A 16000-nucleotide genomic window follows, 5' to 3' on the forward strand; every position below is an offset into this window, starting at 1 on the left:
ACTGAAAAATCAATACATTCCCTTTCTATCTGATTACGCTAATGCAATATTTACTCTTGCCCTTTTAAACATATTGCGCTAACTCAGTTTTCAAGCAGTGCAATAATCTGTATAGTGTGAGTAATGTGCACACTTGACAAAAAGACAAGTTGGAAAATGAGTACAAAGTGAGTAATAGCTTCTGAATCTCATTCATACATCACTGTTAGTGTGCTTTACCTCTGCAACTGACAAGGCTGAAACCTGAGATAGTCCGTCGATAACTTTGCTGCTCGTATGTGTTATATAAACAACATGATTAATACTTGGCTTAGAGGATAAACGATTCTCCGTTTGTGAAGTCGCCAACTAGCAAAAAGATCCCCCAGCACCAGAACAGCTATTTTGCAAATGGGTTTCGTGGCAGGCAGCACACACATCAATTCATCACCATTTAGTGTTCATTTTTCCATATGGCTTTTCTCATAAATGAATGGGAAAAATATATCTATGTATGTATGTATGAGACAATGCCTTGTGTAATGTGTGTTGTGCGAACCCTTTCTTTTTGTTTTTGGCTTTGCTATTGTTTCTCTATTGTGTTCCTGAGTTTTGTTTATGATTTTTTGTTTTTGTTTTGTTTATGGGTTGTTGATTTTGTGGTTGGATGAGCCACCAGGTGCTTTTACTGTTCATACTGTCCATCTCCATTTCCTCATTGTAGTTGGTCCATTGTTCTCTACAGCACGCTTCGTTTGCTGATGGCATTTATTGAGTGAAATGCGTGATTAGCAAACCTTTTGCTTCTTATAAAAGCACCTGTGGTGGCTCACGTTTATGTGTTTTGTGTCGGAAAGATTAAAATGACTAATATATTAATTTCCCATGGTTTCCTTTACCTGTTCTGTCTTTCAAACAAAAGAGAAATCATAGTGACCAAAATAAGATGGCTCTTTCGCTTATGTCTTTCGCTCTGTAGTGATGCAGTTGCTTATGTAGCATTTGGCTCGTTTGTCTTTCCTTCTTTTTCCGTTCCTTTCCTTTCCCTTTGTTTCCTTCTGTTTTATTTTTTTGAATTTGCATTTTGAATATCTATTGTGGAGGGTCGGGAATGTTTCAGCTAATCACACAGTTGCGGCTGTGGTTGTCCCTATCGTTCTGCTTCCTACACATCAGACGGGATCACCATATCCAGAGCAGACCTCAGTCCGGAGGATCTTCCAGCATGGGCCACTACCAACACCACCACCACACGCCTGCTTGATGGAGCCTCCAAAGGCTTCGATGGAGAGCTTAGGCCTGGATCGGTGAGCCCTCGTCGGTCACCAACTTCCCCAGCAGCCCTGGATCTGGCTGGGAAGGATGCATCATCGCCAATTTCGCCTGGAGCGTTTGGGAGGGAAGAATTTGACAGCCTGGTGAAGAGGAGCACGTCAGATAAGTTCTCTGACCTACGTAGTCCGAGTGCCTCCGAAGACGAGGAGGAGGTAATGGAGATAGGGAAGGCTGAGAAAGAACGAGAAAAGGACCACGAGGAGAAGGAGGAAGATGAAGAGGAAGATGAACAAGAGAGGAATCATGTGAGGTCTGTTGCTCACGAGGAAGAGTCAGGGACTGGCCTCAGCCCCAGTAAACCACAGGACCCAGCCCACATGGAGGCCCAAGATGGGGATGAGGAAGAGGAAGAGGAGAGAGCAGACTTACACATGGGACAAAACAACAGTTGGACCAACCTGACGGCTGAGAAAGATCAAACCTTTTCTGACAATGCCGAGTACCTCTCATCCAAGCCAGAGGCCACCTCTGGGGAGACCAAACAGCAAGTTCTGTCCAAGCCCAAGGCCACCTCTGAGGAGACAAAACAGCGGGTTCTGTCCTTTGACTACACCGAACCTCAGGCACCTAGACCTTACGGGCTTCCTCCAGGGTGGCAGAACAGCGACGACAAGACCCCACCAGAGAGCAAGAGCCCTGACTCCTGTCGAGCAGACCCTGGATCGCCCTTCTCGCCCAGCGCTGCCACAGACCAAACCCAGGAGGACCGGTCACCCCTCACCGAGCAGCAGCCAGAGGGGCAGGGGCAGGACGAGGACGAAGAGGAGGAAGAGGAGGAAAAGCCATGTGAGAAGGAGGATGAACTAGAAAAAGAACAGGAAGAGGAGCAGAAGGAAGATGAACTAGAAGAACAGGAAGAGAAGCAGAAGGAAGATGAAGTCGGTCCTGCTGCCTGGGAAGCCCATTTGGCTTCCAAGAGGCAGGAGGAGGAACTTCCTGTGCAGGAGAAAGCAGAACCACAGGTCCCCGGAAAGCACCAGGAGGCCTCGGATGAGGATTTAATAACTAAGGTGGAGGCTTCACAAACTGTTTCTGCAGCAGTGCCTGTTGCCGCAGCAGCCGTTGCCGCAGCAGCAGCTGTTGCCGCAGAGGCTGTTGCCACAGGACCTGTGCACACAAAAGAACCTATAGCGAAGAAAGAACCTGTGGCCAAGAAAGAACCTGTGGCCAAGAAAGAACCTGTGGCCAAGAAAGAGCCTGTTGCCAAGAAAGAGCCTGTTGCCAAGAAAGAGCCTGTTGCCAAAGTCAAGCCAACAGCAGTAGCTTCCAAAGCTCCCAGTAAACCTCAACCTGCATCCAAAGCTGCTTCCAAACCGCCTCCTTCAGGGGGGAAAGCCCCGGTCAAGACGGCTCCAGCAAAGAAACCTCCCACATCGACCCCCTCTACGACTGCCCCCAAGGCAGCCCCCAAAACTCAGAAAGCCCCCCCAAAAGATGCCACACCTGGCAGAAAGCCAATGGCTCCTGCAGCCCAGGGCAAAGGTCTGTCTTCCGTTCTGTTCCTCCCTCCCCCACTTTACCCCCTTCCCCTGCCCCAGAATCCTCCTTTATTTTCCCCCCTCTCACAGATAATTTTTTGTCTCTGTTTTCCTTTAATAACAACACTGAGCTAATGCTAAAACTAAGCAGCACCCTTTCTGAAAAATGCACATCACCCCAAATAAAAGTGCTGATGGTTGACGAAACGGACTGCTTGTAGCCACCGAATGAACTTTCTTGTGATGTCTTTGTCTGTCTGAGTTGCTCCTTCCTTCTCTCTTTCTTTCTTTCTCTCTCTCTCTGTCACTCTGTAACTGTTGTGTGTGTTTGTGCTCAGTGTTTGTTGCATCCGTGGTGTTTGTTGCTAACACAGTGTGCTCTGGTTTAGTTGTTTGTTTGCTGCCAGTTTTCACCAGTCCTTTTGTGCATGTCACCTTTGCATGTATTTGTATGAAAAGTTGCCCATTCTCACACTTTGTATATGTGGGTGTCTATATGTGTTCACTTGCTTTCTCACAGCATATACACTCCCTCCCACATAGACATACACATAGACACAAACAGAAACACACACACACCCACACACACACAAACACACACAGGCAGTTAAGCACATTTACTGAAACCTCTGAAGTCAGCAGTTTGGTATGAAGTACATATATCAGACAGAGAAACACAATACTCCTCCGCAGTGCACATGTATACAGTAGCAAACCTCTTCTCCTTAATGTGATGTCTCCCAGTCCATAGACCCTTCCCATCCATTGAGAGAACTCACACGCAGCCTCTCCTTGTCATTAGAGACTTCTTTAGTTCCATCGTTCTGTTCTTCTGTGGTTTGTAAACGTCTGAAGTCACCTTTTCGAGAATTTTAGACATCATGAATGGACACTCTTATAGACAAGGGTTTTGAGGCTTACCCCAATAGAAGAACCATTCAAAGTTCAGCATTTAAGTTCTCATCATTAGTACACGCGACTGCCTTCAGTCCTACTGATAAGTTGAAACTTAAAGGAAATGTTGTACGTGTTAAAGCTTTCAACGTGGTAATAAAAGACAATAATTACAAATTCCCATTTTTATAGGGTATAGGGTACAAAATGGAGAACTTGTTTTAAAATCCTCTAAGTGTGTTTAGAACTCTGAAAGCTTCTTCCGGAGTTCTTCAAGGTAGAATCTTCAGGGGTTGACATAGAAACTCTAGGGTTCCTCCAAAGAAGCTTTTTGTCTGAGAGTGTTATTCTGTAGTCATTGTCAGTAGATGAGTGCATTAGAGTGTTACCAGTGTTACTCGTGATCAGTAGGTCATTTTGTTAACACTGTCATTTCGAGTAAAACTCTAAAGGGTGTATTTTTAGTCCAAAAACATTGCATTAACATGACAATATGAGTGTATAATTGAAATTAAATTTGCCTGGGGGAAAATAGACTTCTAGCTACCGTAATTTCCGGACTATAAGCCGCTACTTTTTTCCCACGCTTTGAACCTCGCGGCTTAAACAATGATGCGGCTAATTTATGGATTATGATACCTGTGACTGTATACGGTGGCTTTGTGTTTACGGTGGCTTTGTGGAGCTAGGATGCTAGCATGGATGCAGCCGCATGGATGCTTAGCTCCACGCGATTTCTCAGTATCTCTCAAAAACTTAACTAATGTCAAAATAACCACAGTCTACCAGCGTAGACAGAACACAACTCAAAACACTTTAGAACATTTAAAAAAAGTTTACAACAATACAAATCCAGTCTTTTCAAGTTCTTTAGCTCACTGGTTTCAAACTAGCGTCTTTCTTCTATCTCGCTGTCTTCAATCTAACGTTCTAGTTTATGATTGACTCTTGCAACTGTGCTCTCTTAAAGCAACAGTGCACTTATCGTAACTGGCAAAACTAATAATATGCATCACTATTGTATTACTTTTGATATTCATTTTAGCCTGTGTAAAGTTAATTTGTTTCAATGTACCGGTAGGCACCTGCGGCTTATAGACATGTGCGGCTTATTTATGTTAAAAATAATTATTTTTCAAAAATTCAGTGGGTGAGGTTTATATTCAGGTGCGTTCAATAGTCCGGAAATTACGGTAACTTGCAAGCTTATTCATTTGCATTCATCTCTGAAAACTCAGACATGAATGGAAGTGTTACAGTTAGCTAGGGGTCCACTTTAACCTCAGGGAGATTTGAACTAGTATTGGCATGTTAACACCACATCATGAACGTAGAATTTGGACGTGGCATGTTTTTTTACAGCTTATGGCCATCATATTACTCCTCCATAAATACATTTTACACAGTATATTACCCACCCACACACACTTTTTCTCATGTTTTTCTCGTAGAAGCAATAAGGAGACCCACTTATTTTCAGTTTGTGGTTATGGCTCTGTGAGGGGGAAATGGGTTTGGGCTTGTCTGCCGGCTTAATATTCCAGCAAACGCTGAACCCCAAGCCTCCCCCTCTGTGTTTAAATCTCCTCAGCTCCGAGTTGATCAGAGCCGCACAACAATGAGTCAGAGCTGTGGGTTCATGCCCTCAACCACTGACACGTCTCTGACAAGCCTGCTTCTTTAGGTTTTCTATTCAAACAAAGACTGCAATCAAGGCGACAAATTGCCCTGGCTTTAACACCCAACAAGATTGCAAGATTATTCAGTGTCAAACTACCCCAGCATTTACACACACGCATACCCACGAGAAAGCTGTCACCAGTGTGGTTCTGAACACTATATATATATATAATAATAATAAACAACAAATTCACAGTAATGAAGCCTGAGAAGCTGAAAGTGTGTTGCGGTTGCAAATGAGAACATTAACTGTGTGTTTATACTTTCCCTCTCTCTCTATCTCCTGCTTATAGCCGCAGCCGCAAAGAATGGAGCTGATAAGAAGGTACCGTACTGAGCATGTGCAGAACCATGCTCACTTCAGATTGCAGCTCTGATCTCAGATCAGACACTCAGATCAGACACACAGAACCAAATTTCTTATTTTACAAGCTGTGCATTCTTAGAGGATAAAAGGGTACTACCCTATACTCAAGTGGTCTTCTGCATCTACCCTTAGAGGAACTGATAGCAGTTCTTTAGTAGGGTTCAAACCTTGTTTTAGCACAAAGTGATCTCTATCTTTTAGAACATTTTTGTTTGGTTTAGTTTATGCAAGTACGTATGTGTTCAGATGTGCGAAAGTACAACTACAGTATTCAGGAGAAACAGGTTTGGAGAAAAAAAGAAGCTTGAAATTAGTAAGGGATTGGTTCTGTGTGTGTGTGTGTGTGTGTGTGTGTGTGTGTGTGTGTGTGTCTACCCGCGTGTGTGTGTTAGAGAGAGAAAGAGAGTATGCGTATGGTTTTGTTGATGTGTGCTGGTGTCTGTAAGAATATGTTTATCACAATGTGTTAAGTTATTACTCCCCCCCCAACAAAGCTGAATTTACTTTTTGTTGCCATTTCAAAAATTGTTTAAGTTTTGGTTTGTTATTAGTCATTACTTTAATTTGTTTTAGTTTACAATACTGGTACTGAAATGTTTAGAGGTTTACTACATTTAGCCACGCTGTACTTAGTGTCATAGCGTATTTCCACTGTGGGGTAAAACCCCAGTGTCTGGGGGAAAGCCCCGAACATGAACGGCCTCCGTTTGGTCCTGGAGTGAGGCAGGGTCAAATCGGGGCTGAACTAGGGACTTTTGGAATGGAATACAACGCAATAATATAACCGGAGAAATTTAAAAACCAAAATGCAGTGTTAGTTTAGGCTGCCCAGCAATGGAAATTAGCAGAAATTTGCAGAATTCTTAGCAGAAGAATCAAGGACACTGTTTCCAACAATGACGTTTAGAACTTTCAAGTGTTGATGTTCTCTGTTTGCGAACATCCCCGGTATTACCACTCCTAATGGAGACAGAAGAATGATGCTAGTCACCGGTGCTTAAGCCCTTGGACTAGCATCGGCTGGCCCCAGTCCTAAATGGAAAAAGGCCAATATAAATGACTCCAGATACCAGTATTGTAAAACAGCTTGATTCATTCTTTGATTCATGCATTGGTAATTTTGTTGCAGTCATTATGAGCATCTTAAAGTACTTTTTGTTCAGACTGTTAATATTTTGTTTGCTCATATTTGTGTTCCCTTTTAAATTCATTATTTTTGTGTATTTGTGTTTTTGTGTGTTACCCTTTCTTTTCCTATCGAACACACTCAATCACAACCCATGCCCCTACTTTACTCACACACACAAACACACCAAAGACACCCCAAAAAAGCACGCCTTCCAAAACCAGACCCTCCTCAGTCCCCAAACGGACACCTGTAGCCTCAGCCTCCCCCTCAAAAAAGCCTTCCTCCTCCTCTTCCTCTCCCCTGTACTCTGGTAACAGGCCCAGTTCAGTGGGTCAGACCTCCAGCACCCCAACGAGAGGCCAGCCCAGGCCCCGGGTGAGTATGGACCCATGCCAGACCCATGCCAGAACAATGGGTGAACAGAAATGGGGCTACAAAGCATTTGTGTTCTTGAAAATGCTTTGTTGGTTTCTTAAAGAGGGCTTGGGTCCAGGCCAGAATGAATGTGCCCTTGCCCTTCTGATGGTATGGTGCCTTTATAAAACAGGTGTGTAGCGAATCAGTTCTGGAATACAACCTTGGAGGTCAGAATACTAGTGATTGTCAGCTGCACAGTTTAAGCTCTCTTGTTTATTCCTGTCTGTCACTCTAATGACCTGCTATTGATTTGGCACCAGCTGGATGGCATAGTTGTGTCTTACTGTTGTAACCATACCACACTAACACCTGCCACTAGCCCCTGCCTTTACACCCCTTTCTAAAATACCAATACCAGGCTTTTAGAGATTAGCAGAAAGGTATTGATTCTGTGCGTGCATAGTGCGGAAATTTGATCCCGGAAGCTGAAGCAAGAAGCAGATTTCTTTATCAGTGATGACACAGCAGTCATGTGTGTCTTCAGTAGGATGCTAAATGAAAATCAGCTGTGTCCTATCTGAAAATCTGACAAAGGAAAGGATGTGAGCTTAAAATGTCAGCACGGCAATGTGGTAGACCTGATACACCTTCTCAGAGAAACAGTCTAGCAAGAGCATGTGTGTGTTTGTATGAGATTGCTACTTATACGTTCACAGACCTCTTATTGATATCACGTGCCACCTCTGTGGCTTCAGAACATTGACATAATTGGATGGTGCTGTATGAAGGTCCTTTCACCCAGGGCGGCAATGTTGGCTCAACAGATGGGCTTCATTTTCCTCTTACTGACACAAAATGGAGGCCACTCAGCTATTTTGCAGCTCAGCTATTTTGTCCTTCAGACACTAAAGCCAACACCTCATGCTTGTAATGAACCAAATACTACAGTTGGAAAATAGGAACTAACAGAAGATTTCCATAAGAAATGAATTAAGGTTCGATGTACCAGGCAGTCAATCCTATTACATTTTTCACTTAACTCCCAGGTGAACCAAAATCACTGAATATGTTTGTTTTATTTTATTTCAGTTATTATTATTTAGTTTGCTCTTTGGGTGTGATGATGGAGGAGGTAACAGCCAACTTGTGTGAATAACACATGAATTTGGTGTTAGATGGTGAAATGGTCTAATTTGTTTCAGGTTGGCAGGATGGCAGGAGGGGACAAACCGCAGGGTGCCGCCACCAGAATACCCGGTAAGTGCCCAATCACTCCCAGAAACCTCACTGCTCAACAATGGACACTTTATAAACACCAGAAACAGCATATACAATACAAACAACCGGAGACTTCAAACTGCAGTTTAAAGCTATATGTGCCTCTTTTTTTGTGTGGTCCTATCCATTTATGGTTAGTTATGTTGCACATATTTTTTCATTAAATGAAATTTCAGGTCAAGGAGTGCACATGTAAAAAATAAGGTTCACAGAAGTAATCAAAACAAATAAACAAAAGCCTAGGCAATTTTAACAGTCAAACCCTTAAAACTTAGAGGATATTGTTTGATGACTTTCAAAAACTCTTACGTATGGCATGTAGGTCTATATCTCAGTAGTCAGGGACACTCTTAAATTAAGTCTTAATAAGACTGCATATCGTCAACCATTTATTATCAGCGCAATGCACAATGCATACATGCTCATTATGCAAACAGTCGAGTAAACAAAAAAGTACTACCGTGATCTACACTGTATTCGTGCCAATGTAACCCTCCAAATTACTGGAGCTTATGGAGTCACAGGTGTATGCAGGTTTTGTTGTGACTTGATAAAACTCATTGAAAATGCAGTGCAAGCCCCAGTTGCATGATGGGGATTTATCATGCTTGCCGGAAGGATCCCCTCCTTTCCAGTACCCTTTCACATCAGGCACCGGCTCCCACATCTGCACGATCCTGACCTCTTTCCCTCTCTGCCTGTAAACGACTCTCTCAACATTCCTACCTGTGGAAAATCCAACCGAGATAGCAGGTGATCCAGGAACCCATCCAGACCCAGTCCACTCCCATCCAGACCCTGATTGGGAATGCTTCAAACACGAATGCTAGTTGTGTAACCGCATGCTAGCTTGTTACTCATTGAATGCTTTAGCATCTTCACTAAAACCTTAAGAGCTGGTGTAGTGCTAAACCCTGTGACTCTTGGAAGCTGCACAGTAGCATGCCAGCCTGCCACTAGTTAGGATATTTTCCTGATGCTGCAGCTGTGAAACATCACATCTGGGTACCCCCTTACTGTACCTGCTCTGAGTGGAAAGGAGGTTAGCGTCCATGGCACTCAAAATCAAGGGGTCACTGCTTACCAAATCCACTGACCATTGCAAGTTGCGTCGTACCATTTCAGCTTGACACAAGTCATGGTAGTATATTTTCCTAACACTACGGCTTTGACGCGCCCCGCGCTGCTTGCTCTGAAGACAGGACCCATAGTTAGTACTGAGAACCACGGGGTCACTGCTTACCAGTGACCCCTGGCCCGAGTTTCATGTGTGCTGCTTTGATTTGTAACACACAGCCGTGTCAAGAGTGGATCACCGGAAACCAGGAGCTCCCCTGTTGGAGAGAGGTAAAGGCGACGTGGACAAAAAGAATAAATGGCATATAGACGATCAAACACAGAGAACATAGCACACAAATCAAAAACTAAATATCTGTGTCTAAATAACATGTGAAGCACCACCAAATGAAAGGGCTTGAAAAGGTGATTTGTTAAACAATATCTACAAGGAAGTCATTCTAAAGGGGAGTTTTTTTTTAAGTGGTTATACCAAGCATGTTTTCCTGTTACATTCACCAAGCACAGTACATGTGTTGCATAGAATAGGATGGTTTTCTTTTGGTACATTAGCTACCAAAAATTAAAAAAACCTTCATTTTGGAATAAAAGATAGATTTAAGAAAATGTACTGAAAGAAGGAAAACTACATTTCCCATTATACATTTTCCTCTGATCCAGCTGACTCATCCAAGACCCCCGATCGCAGTGGCTACAGCAGCCCAGCTACGCCCAAATCCCCATCCAGCCGCTCCAGCACTCCGGGGCACCAGGTGAAGATGGTGGCTGTGGTCCGCACCCCTCCCAAATCCCCAGGGTCCCGCCGCACTCCCATCGTCCCTGTTGCGCCTATGCCTGACCTGAAGAACATCAAGTCCAAGATCGGCTCCACGGAGAACATCAAGTACCAACCCGGTGGAGGCAAGGTGAGAACTCTGAGGAGACCAGTTCTGTCTGTACTCAAGGATTCTGTGTCCCCAACATCCAGAGGTAGACACATCATAGATTCATTCGCCAGTCCAATACATCATGCTCCAGTACATCATTCCAGGCCCATTCCTAGTTGTGTGAAATTTGAAATGTCAGTGCAGTGCATGCGACATTTAACACTGGACTCATATCAACCGTATTGGAGGGCTTTATTTTACTACATTCGTGCTTTAGTTTAGATCTCAGTGTTGAAGTGCATGTTGGAGGTTTGCGTGACAACAATGAGTTTGTTTGAGCCCGGTTTCTGTTGCACTGTGCTGTGGCAGTGTACATCACAGGCATCCGGAACATGACTAAGCCTCTACCTCCCAGGGGAGGCCGTGGCACAAATAACTTACAGAGGCGCTGGCACGGTTTGTCCCTCACTGGTTCCCTGTATTCTCACTAGTTCCCATGTGTCCGATTGGCTAGGCAGCGATAGAGAGAGATGGTTTGGAAGGCTCAAACGGATGAGTGGACGCTGAATGCATCTCACATGCTGTGTCAGTAGGCCCTTCTTCACAGAAATACGGGGGAGCTGTTTATTCATTTAAAGACCTTCACAAGGGCAGATGATTTATGAATGTGCTCTTCCAGCAACTCATGTAAGACTTGCAGAGATACATCAGAGCGAACAGCTCGCTCGTAACGGCTATTAGTTTGCAAAATGGTTCCCTGTCAACACAATGTACCCAGCAGCTTTGACAGAAGATGTTGTCACAATAATCAAATTCACAGTGGTGCATTAACAACACAAATCAATGCATCACGTAGATAGCTTATATGGTTTTGGATCGATGCACTTTACTAAACTTCATTGGCGATTCAAACACAAGGTAAGATAATGCTAAGTATCAAAGACAGAGTCGTCCACCAGTTGGCTGGGAGCTCAATTAAGTGCTGTGTGTACTGTGAAGTTGTGCATGGAGTGTTTGGCTGTGCCATGCTGACACACATGATGTTATCAGTGTTCGGTTCTCAGATTTTAAACTCACAACTTAATTCTTCCTGGACTACTAGAACCACTCTAGTTTTGACAGCTGTTGATAACAGCACATAACAGCAGAATATGCTGTCAACAAGCACATTCAGAGATTCACTTTGACACTACAAGAGGCATGTAGAGCTGTAAGCACACAAAGCATGCCTGTGGTGGTCTGAAACCCTGTTGATAAATCGAGTCAATTTTGGGTGAAACTGGTCGTCTGGATAAACGCATACCTACATTTCTTACAGGTGATTTTATAGGTCTTTCCCAAAGGAAAAGGACCAAACTGTGCCTAATATAAGATGTTTGCTTGGATCCCCCATTATCTTCCATTTCACAACAGGCAAAGGAGACCCACTACGTTCATGAAAGCATAACACTTAAATCACTTACTTTGTTTCAGGTGAAAATAGAGGAAAAGAAGATGGACCTGAGCAGCGTTCAGGCGAAGTGTGGCTCCAAAGACAACATGAAATACACCCCAGGCGGAGGCAATGTGAGTTTGGGAGCCTCCGTGACGGTGACACATCTTGTCGCCGCGCCGACTAAACTACCCCTTTCCACTTTTTCTCTCAGTTTTCCCTTTGATTTGTTTATCTTTTTTTGGTTTTGCCCCCACAAACTACAGGCTGTGACCTGCCACTGAAGCACTGAGGCTTCACAATGTGAGGGTTAATGTTATTCTTTTTCCTTCTTTCTTTTGTTTCTTTCTGACTGTCTTGATTATTTGCCCCTTTTCCTCCTCTGGCTCCTGCAGGTGCAAATAGTTCACAAGAAGGTGGATTTTTCTAGTGTTAAGTCTAGGTGTGGCTCCAAAGACAATATGCAGCATCTTCCTGGCGGTGGTAATGTGAGTAACCCAATGGGATGAACTCATTGCCTGGAGTCTCCCTGCACAGCTGAATCCACACAGGGAGGATCAGGGAGGCTGTGGCAGCAGAGCCCACGCTGGATTCTGTCTGTCTTATTGCTGACATCTCAAAGGGTGTAATACAGCTGTTATCCACAATGGCGGTGCTAAGGGAGAAAAGGAAGCCAAGATGGTGTGAAATTAGTCAAAAGCTAGATTTATAAAATGAGCTGTTGGCTACAGCTATTTGCATTCTTGCCTATAACTCAGTCAGTCTTGACGGAATAAGGAAGCTTCCATATCCTGTCAGCGATGGAGAGAGGCATGCTCTTGGGTCGTTCCTGCTGAAGGAGTATTACCTGAGGTCACAGGTTTCCTCTCTCTCAGTGGATTCAGCTGTAACAATAACACACAGACGTGGCCAGAACTTTAGGGGAACAGGTATCTCAGACTCCCTCTAGCCAGGCTGACCCAATGGGTTTGTCTCGCAGTGAATCGTTTAGAATATTATCTTGCTTTCTTAGCTGGTTTCACTGTGAAATATCCGGCACATACAGTATAATTATCACTAGTCTTAGATGACTCTATGAAGCATTACATTAGCACGAGTATAACATGCTTCTCTGGCAAAATAACTTAACTCGATTTTCAGTGTTAGATAAGCATTAGTCAAGCTAGTTTCAGGGTGTAATATTCACAGTGTTATATTAGCATTAGCCAAAAGAATTTCACAGGCAAATGTTCATGGTGATAGGCAATACTCAGAGATTAACATTAGCCTAGTTATTGTTCTGTAAAATATTCAGAACATTGGATAAGCAGGCAAAGACACTGGGCGACCTGATAGCGCTTCCTGGATCTTTTTCCTGGCTTCACAGACTAGCTTAAACCCAGTGCAGCAAGGCCGGCCGTCAAGCACATTTACAACACATAGCTCATTAGTTTTACCTCAGATGAAAAGAGCAAGGTTGGCCTGATTCTTAAATATTGAATTTGCTTGTAAATTAAGGGATGGCAGTATTGGAGTTGAGAGGAATACGTAAATGCTTTCTTCCCTTTCCAATAACGTCAATGGCATTACCATCACTATCAATTTGTTCCAGTGTTGGAGAATAATATCACCATTGATGAAATTGTGCTTATAAGATGCGATGAGTCTTCTAGGCTAAATTACTATCAGCACAGTCTCCCAGGGTTTCTATGAGACTATATTATGACCTTACAGGAAATGAAAAAAAAACATCAATAAAACATCCCTCCTTCAATCAAAGGCACTTCCCTTAGGAGTTTTGCTCTTCAGTTGCTCTGCAAATGTTATGAGGAAAAATATATTATCGGCATTCAATCTCATTTAGCATTTCAAACGTATTAGTTGTTGAATTGTTGCTGTGGGACAATTGTACACTGGACTTTAAATCCGAATTAAGGAACATATGGCTCATGGTTTGTTTAGGATTTTAAATCCGAACTAAGGAACATATGGCTCATGTTTTGTTCAAGGTCTGGCCACAGCTGTGAGATGTACCTCATGGTTTGAAGTTTCCTTGTAAAATAATTAAAATGTTTTAAAGCTTTTAAAGAGAGTGCTGCTCAGTTCACTACCGATCGACTGATTTAGGTGTTGCCCCATGTAGAAAAAAATCAATAAAGGTTGCACACAATCAAACAAATTAGATCCGAGTACCTCCCTGCAGACTGATCAATTGTAGTGAGCGCCTCCCAGGCTGTGGCTGGTGATTCGCCAACCCTCTTCTTCACCCCCCCTCAAGCCAATGTTTTAACCCATCTCATTGAATTTCAGTGGGGGGTTCCTCACCAGTGCACCATTAAGGTTTTGACCTTCCCAACCCTCAAGGAAGCACATTTACGATCGGACAGTAGTAGAGTGCTCTGTGAAGCAAAGACTTCCTCTCATTGTCATCTGCCAATCAGAATACTTTTCTTTTTGCCGTTGTCCAATTACTGTTGAGCTTTAAGGGCTTAGGTTGAGCATGACATTTCACATTTCTAAAATCGGACATTTAAAAAAACTGAGTATTATGAAAATACTTCAATTAGGCTATGTCTGTTTTGTGTGCCATCATTAGCAGTAAAAGCCACTTCTCCCTATGATGTATTTTCACCATCACCTCAGCAGTAGCTAACTGACAGTGCAGAGTAATGAGTAAAGTAATGCATGTCAGATTGAACCAAACAGCAACATTGCTGGGAAAGGCCATTTAGGAGTTGACCATTCTGCATGGGGTAACATCTGAGCCTAGATTGGCCTCAAGACTGGGAAATGACAGCAACCGTTAAGGCTTTAAAACCCAGACATTCCTACTGCAGAACACTCTGGATGAACAGCTGTAGGACCCTGGTAATGACTGGTTTAGCTAGCTCTTATCAGCTGGCAAACTCAAGACCAATCATAGTCCTCTGAAATAGCCTTCTTTCCCGGTTCCCTGTGTTCATGGCCGCTGATCTACACTGGACAAGTGAAGGTTGAACAGCCAAAATGGCTGCCATGTTGTTTCAGCCCATCCAGCTGTTCACCATCACTGGTGGTGAAGGACAGGGCACTAAGGGAGGAAGCCATTTTACAGTAGTTGAATGGTCCTATGCATGGGCAGAGAGCAAGGCATTCTCCGAGATGTCTGTGCTTATACGGAGTGACGGTGCCCCAAATCTGAAAAGTTAAGAAGATATGAAGAAGACATTCAAATGGCATTTCATACTTTTGAACAGTGGTATGACAGTGGTACCAAACATAAAGCTTACAATCAGAACTAGATTCATCTCTAGGCTCACTCTATCACTCTAACCCACTGTTCCTCTCAGAAATTCATGCCATATCCTTCTTCCTATCATCTTAAGTGGTAAAATACAGTTCCTTCATTTACCCAGTGTTAGTGTTGTCTTGAACCTAGAGTCATAACCATACCAAAGTGTTGGTCTTAATATCTTAATTGCATGAAATAGCTGGTGAGTAAACTGCTGCACCATAAGCCTGATGTCTCAGTGTGGGAATGTGTGAGTGAAGATGACCGTTCCTTCAGATATTCCTCTGACCCCTGTGAATATTTGATTGTTTGTGTTCAGTGTAGGGGTATTTATTCTGCTCTCCGTCTGTGTTCACATGCTAGCAGATGTTTTGAAGGATTACTCAGAGACATGAATCATGCTTTTCATGCCGTCAACCTTCTCACAACCCTCTTCCCTTCTCCCAAACAAACAAATGTAACGATGAGAGCATCATGCAGTGAGCCCAGTCAAGCATCTCTAGCTCTGAAACAATACACATACCAGAACTAATAGTGACGTCTTATCAATAGGACTTGTGTTCAAGGATGAAACACGACCACTAGGGTAAACAAGCGCAAGTTGGCAGCCAATGCTTTGTGGCATTGTTGAAGCAGTTGAACCAAAGGTTGCTGAAACATTAGCAACTGCAATTGTAGAGCCAGGATCTGTGTTGGCTGAGTGCTTGGATTGTTGGATAATCATTCTGAGCACGGGTGTATTGCACTTAGATCCATAGTTCTGCTGTTGGCAAAAAAAAATGCATTGCTTTAAACTGAGCTTTGATAATGACACTGCATTCTGACTGGCTGGGCTTGTTGAGTCTTGGTGATGAAGCCAGCTGGTACACTCTCACGGT

General features: G+C 43.5%; 1 protein-coding gene across 13 annotated transcripts in view; it reads left to right on the forward strand.

Annotated features, from left to right (window-relative positions):
• maptb (microtubule-associated protein tau b) overlaps window positions 1-16000 on the forward strand; it is a 51120-nt gene that overhangs the window by 26569 nt on the left and 8551 nt on the right. For 8 of the 13 annotated variants that reach the window (XM_031567341.1, XM_031567355.2, XM_031567364.2 and 5 more), the window contains 8 exons: window positions 1156-2796; window positions 5660-5691; window positions 7052-7237; window positions 8422-8476; window positions 9794-9844; window positions 10235-10479; window positions 11914-12006; window positions 12268-12360. In XM_031567341.1, the coding sequence (XP_031423201.1) occupies window positions 1156-2796; window positions 5660-5691; window positions 7052-7237; window positions 8422-8476; window positions 9794-9844; window positions 10235-10479; window positions 11914-12006; window positions 12268-12360 (2396 nt within the window). The remainder of the gene's footprint in view (window positions 1-1155; window positions 2797-5659; window positions 5692-7051; window positions 7238-8421; window positions 8477-9793; window positions 9845-10234; window positions 10480-11913; window positions 12007-12267; window positions 12361-16000) is intronic. The other 5 variants (XM_031567377.2, XM_031567373.2, XM_031567394.2 and 2 more) reach the window with 5 other exon arrangements.

The sequence above is a fragment of the Clupea harengus genome, chromosome 1 (genome assembly GCF_900700415.2).
Source record: "Clupea harengus chromosome 1, Ch_v2.0.2, whole genome shotgun sequence".
NCBI classification, from domain to species: domain Eukaryota; kingdom Metazoa; phylum Chordata; class Actinopteri; order Clupeiformes; family Clupeidae; genus Clupea; species Clupea harengus.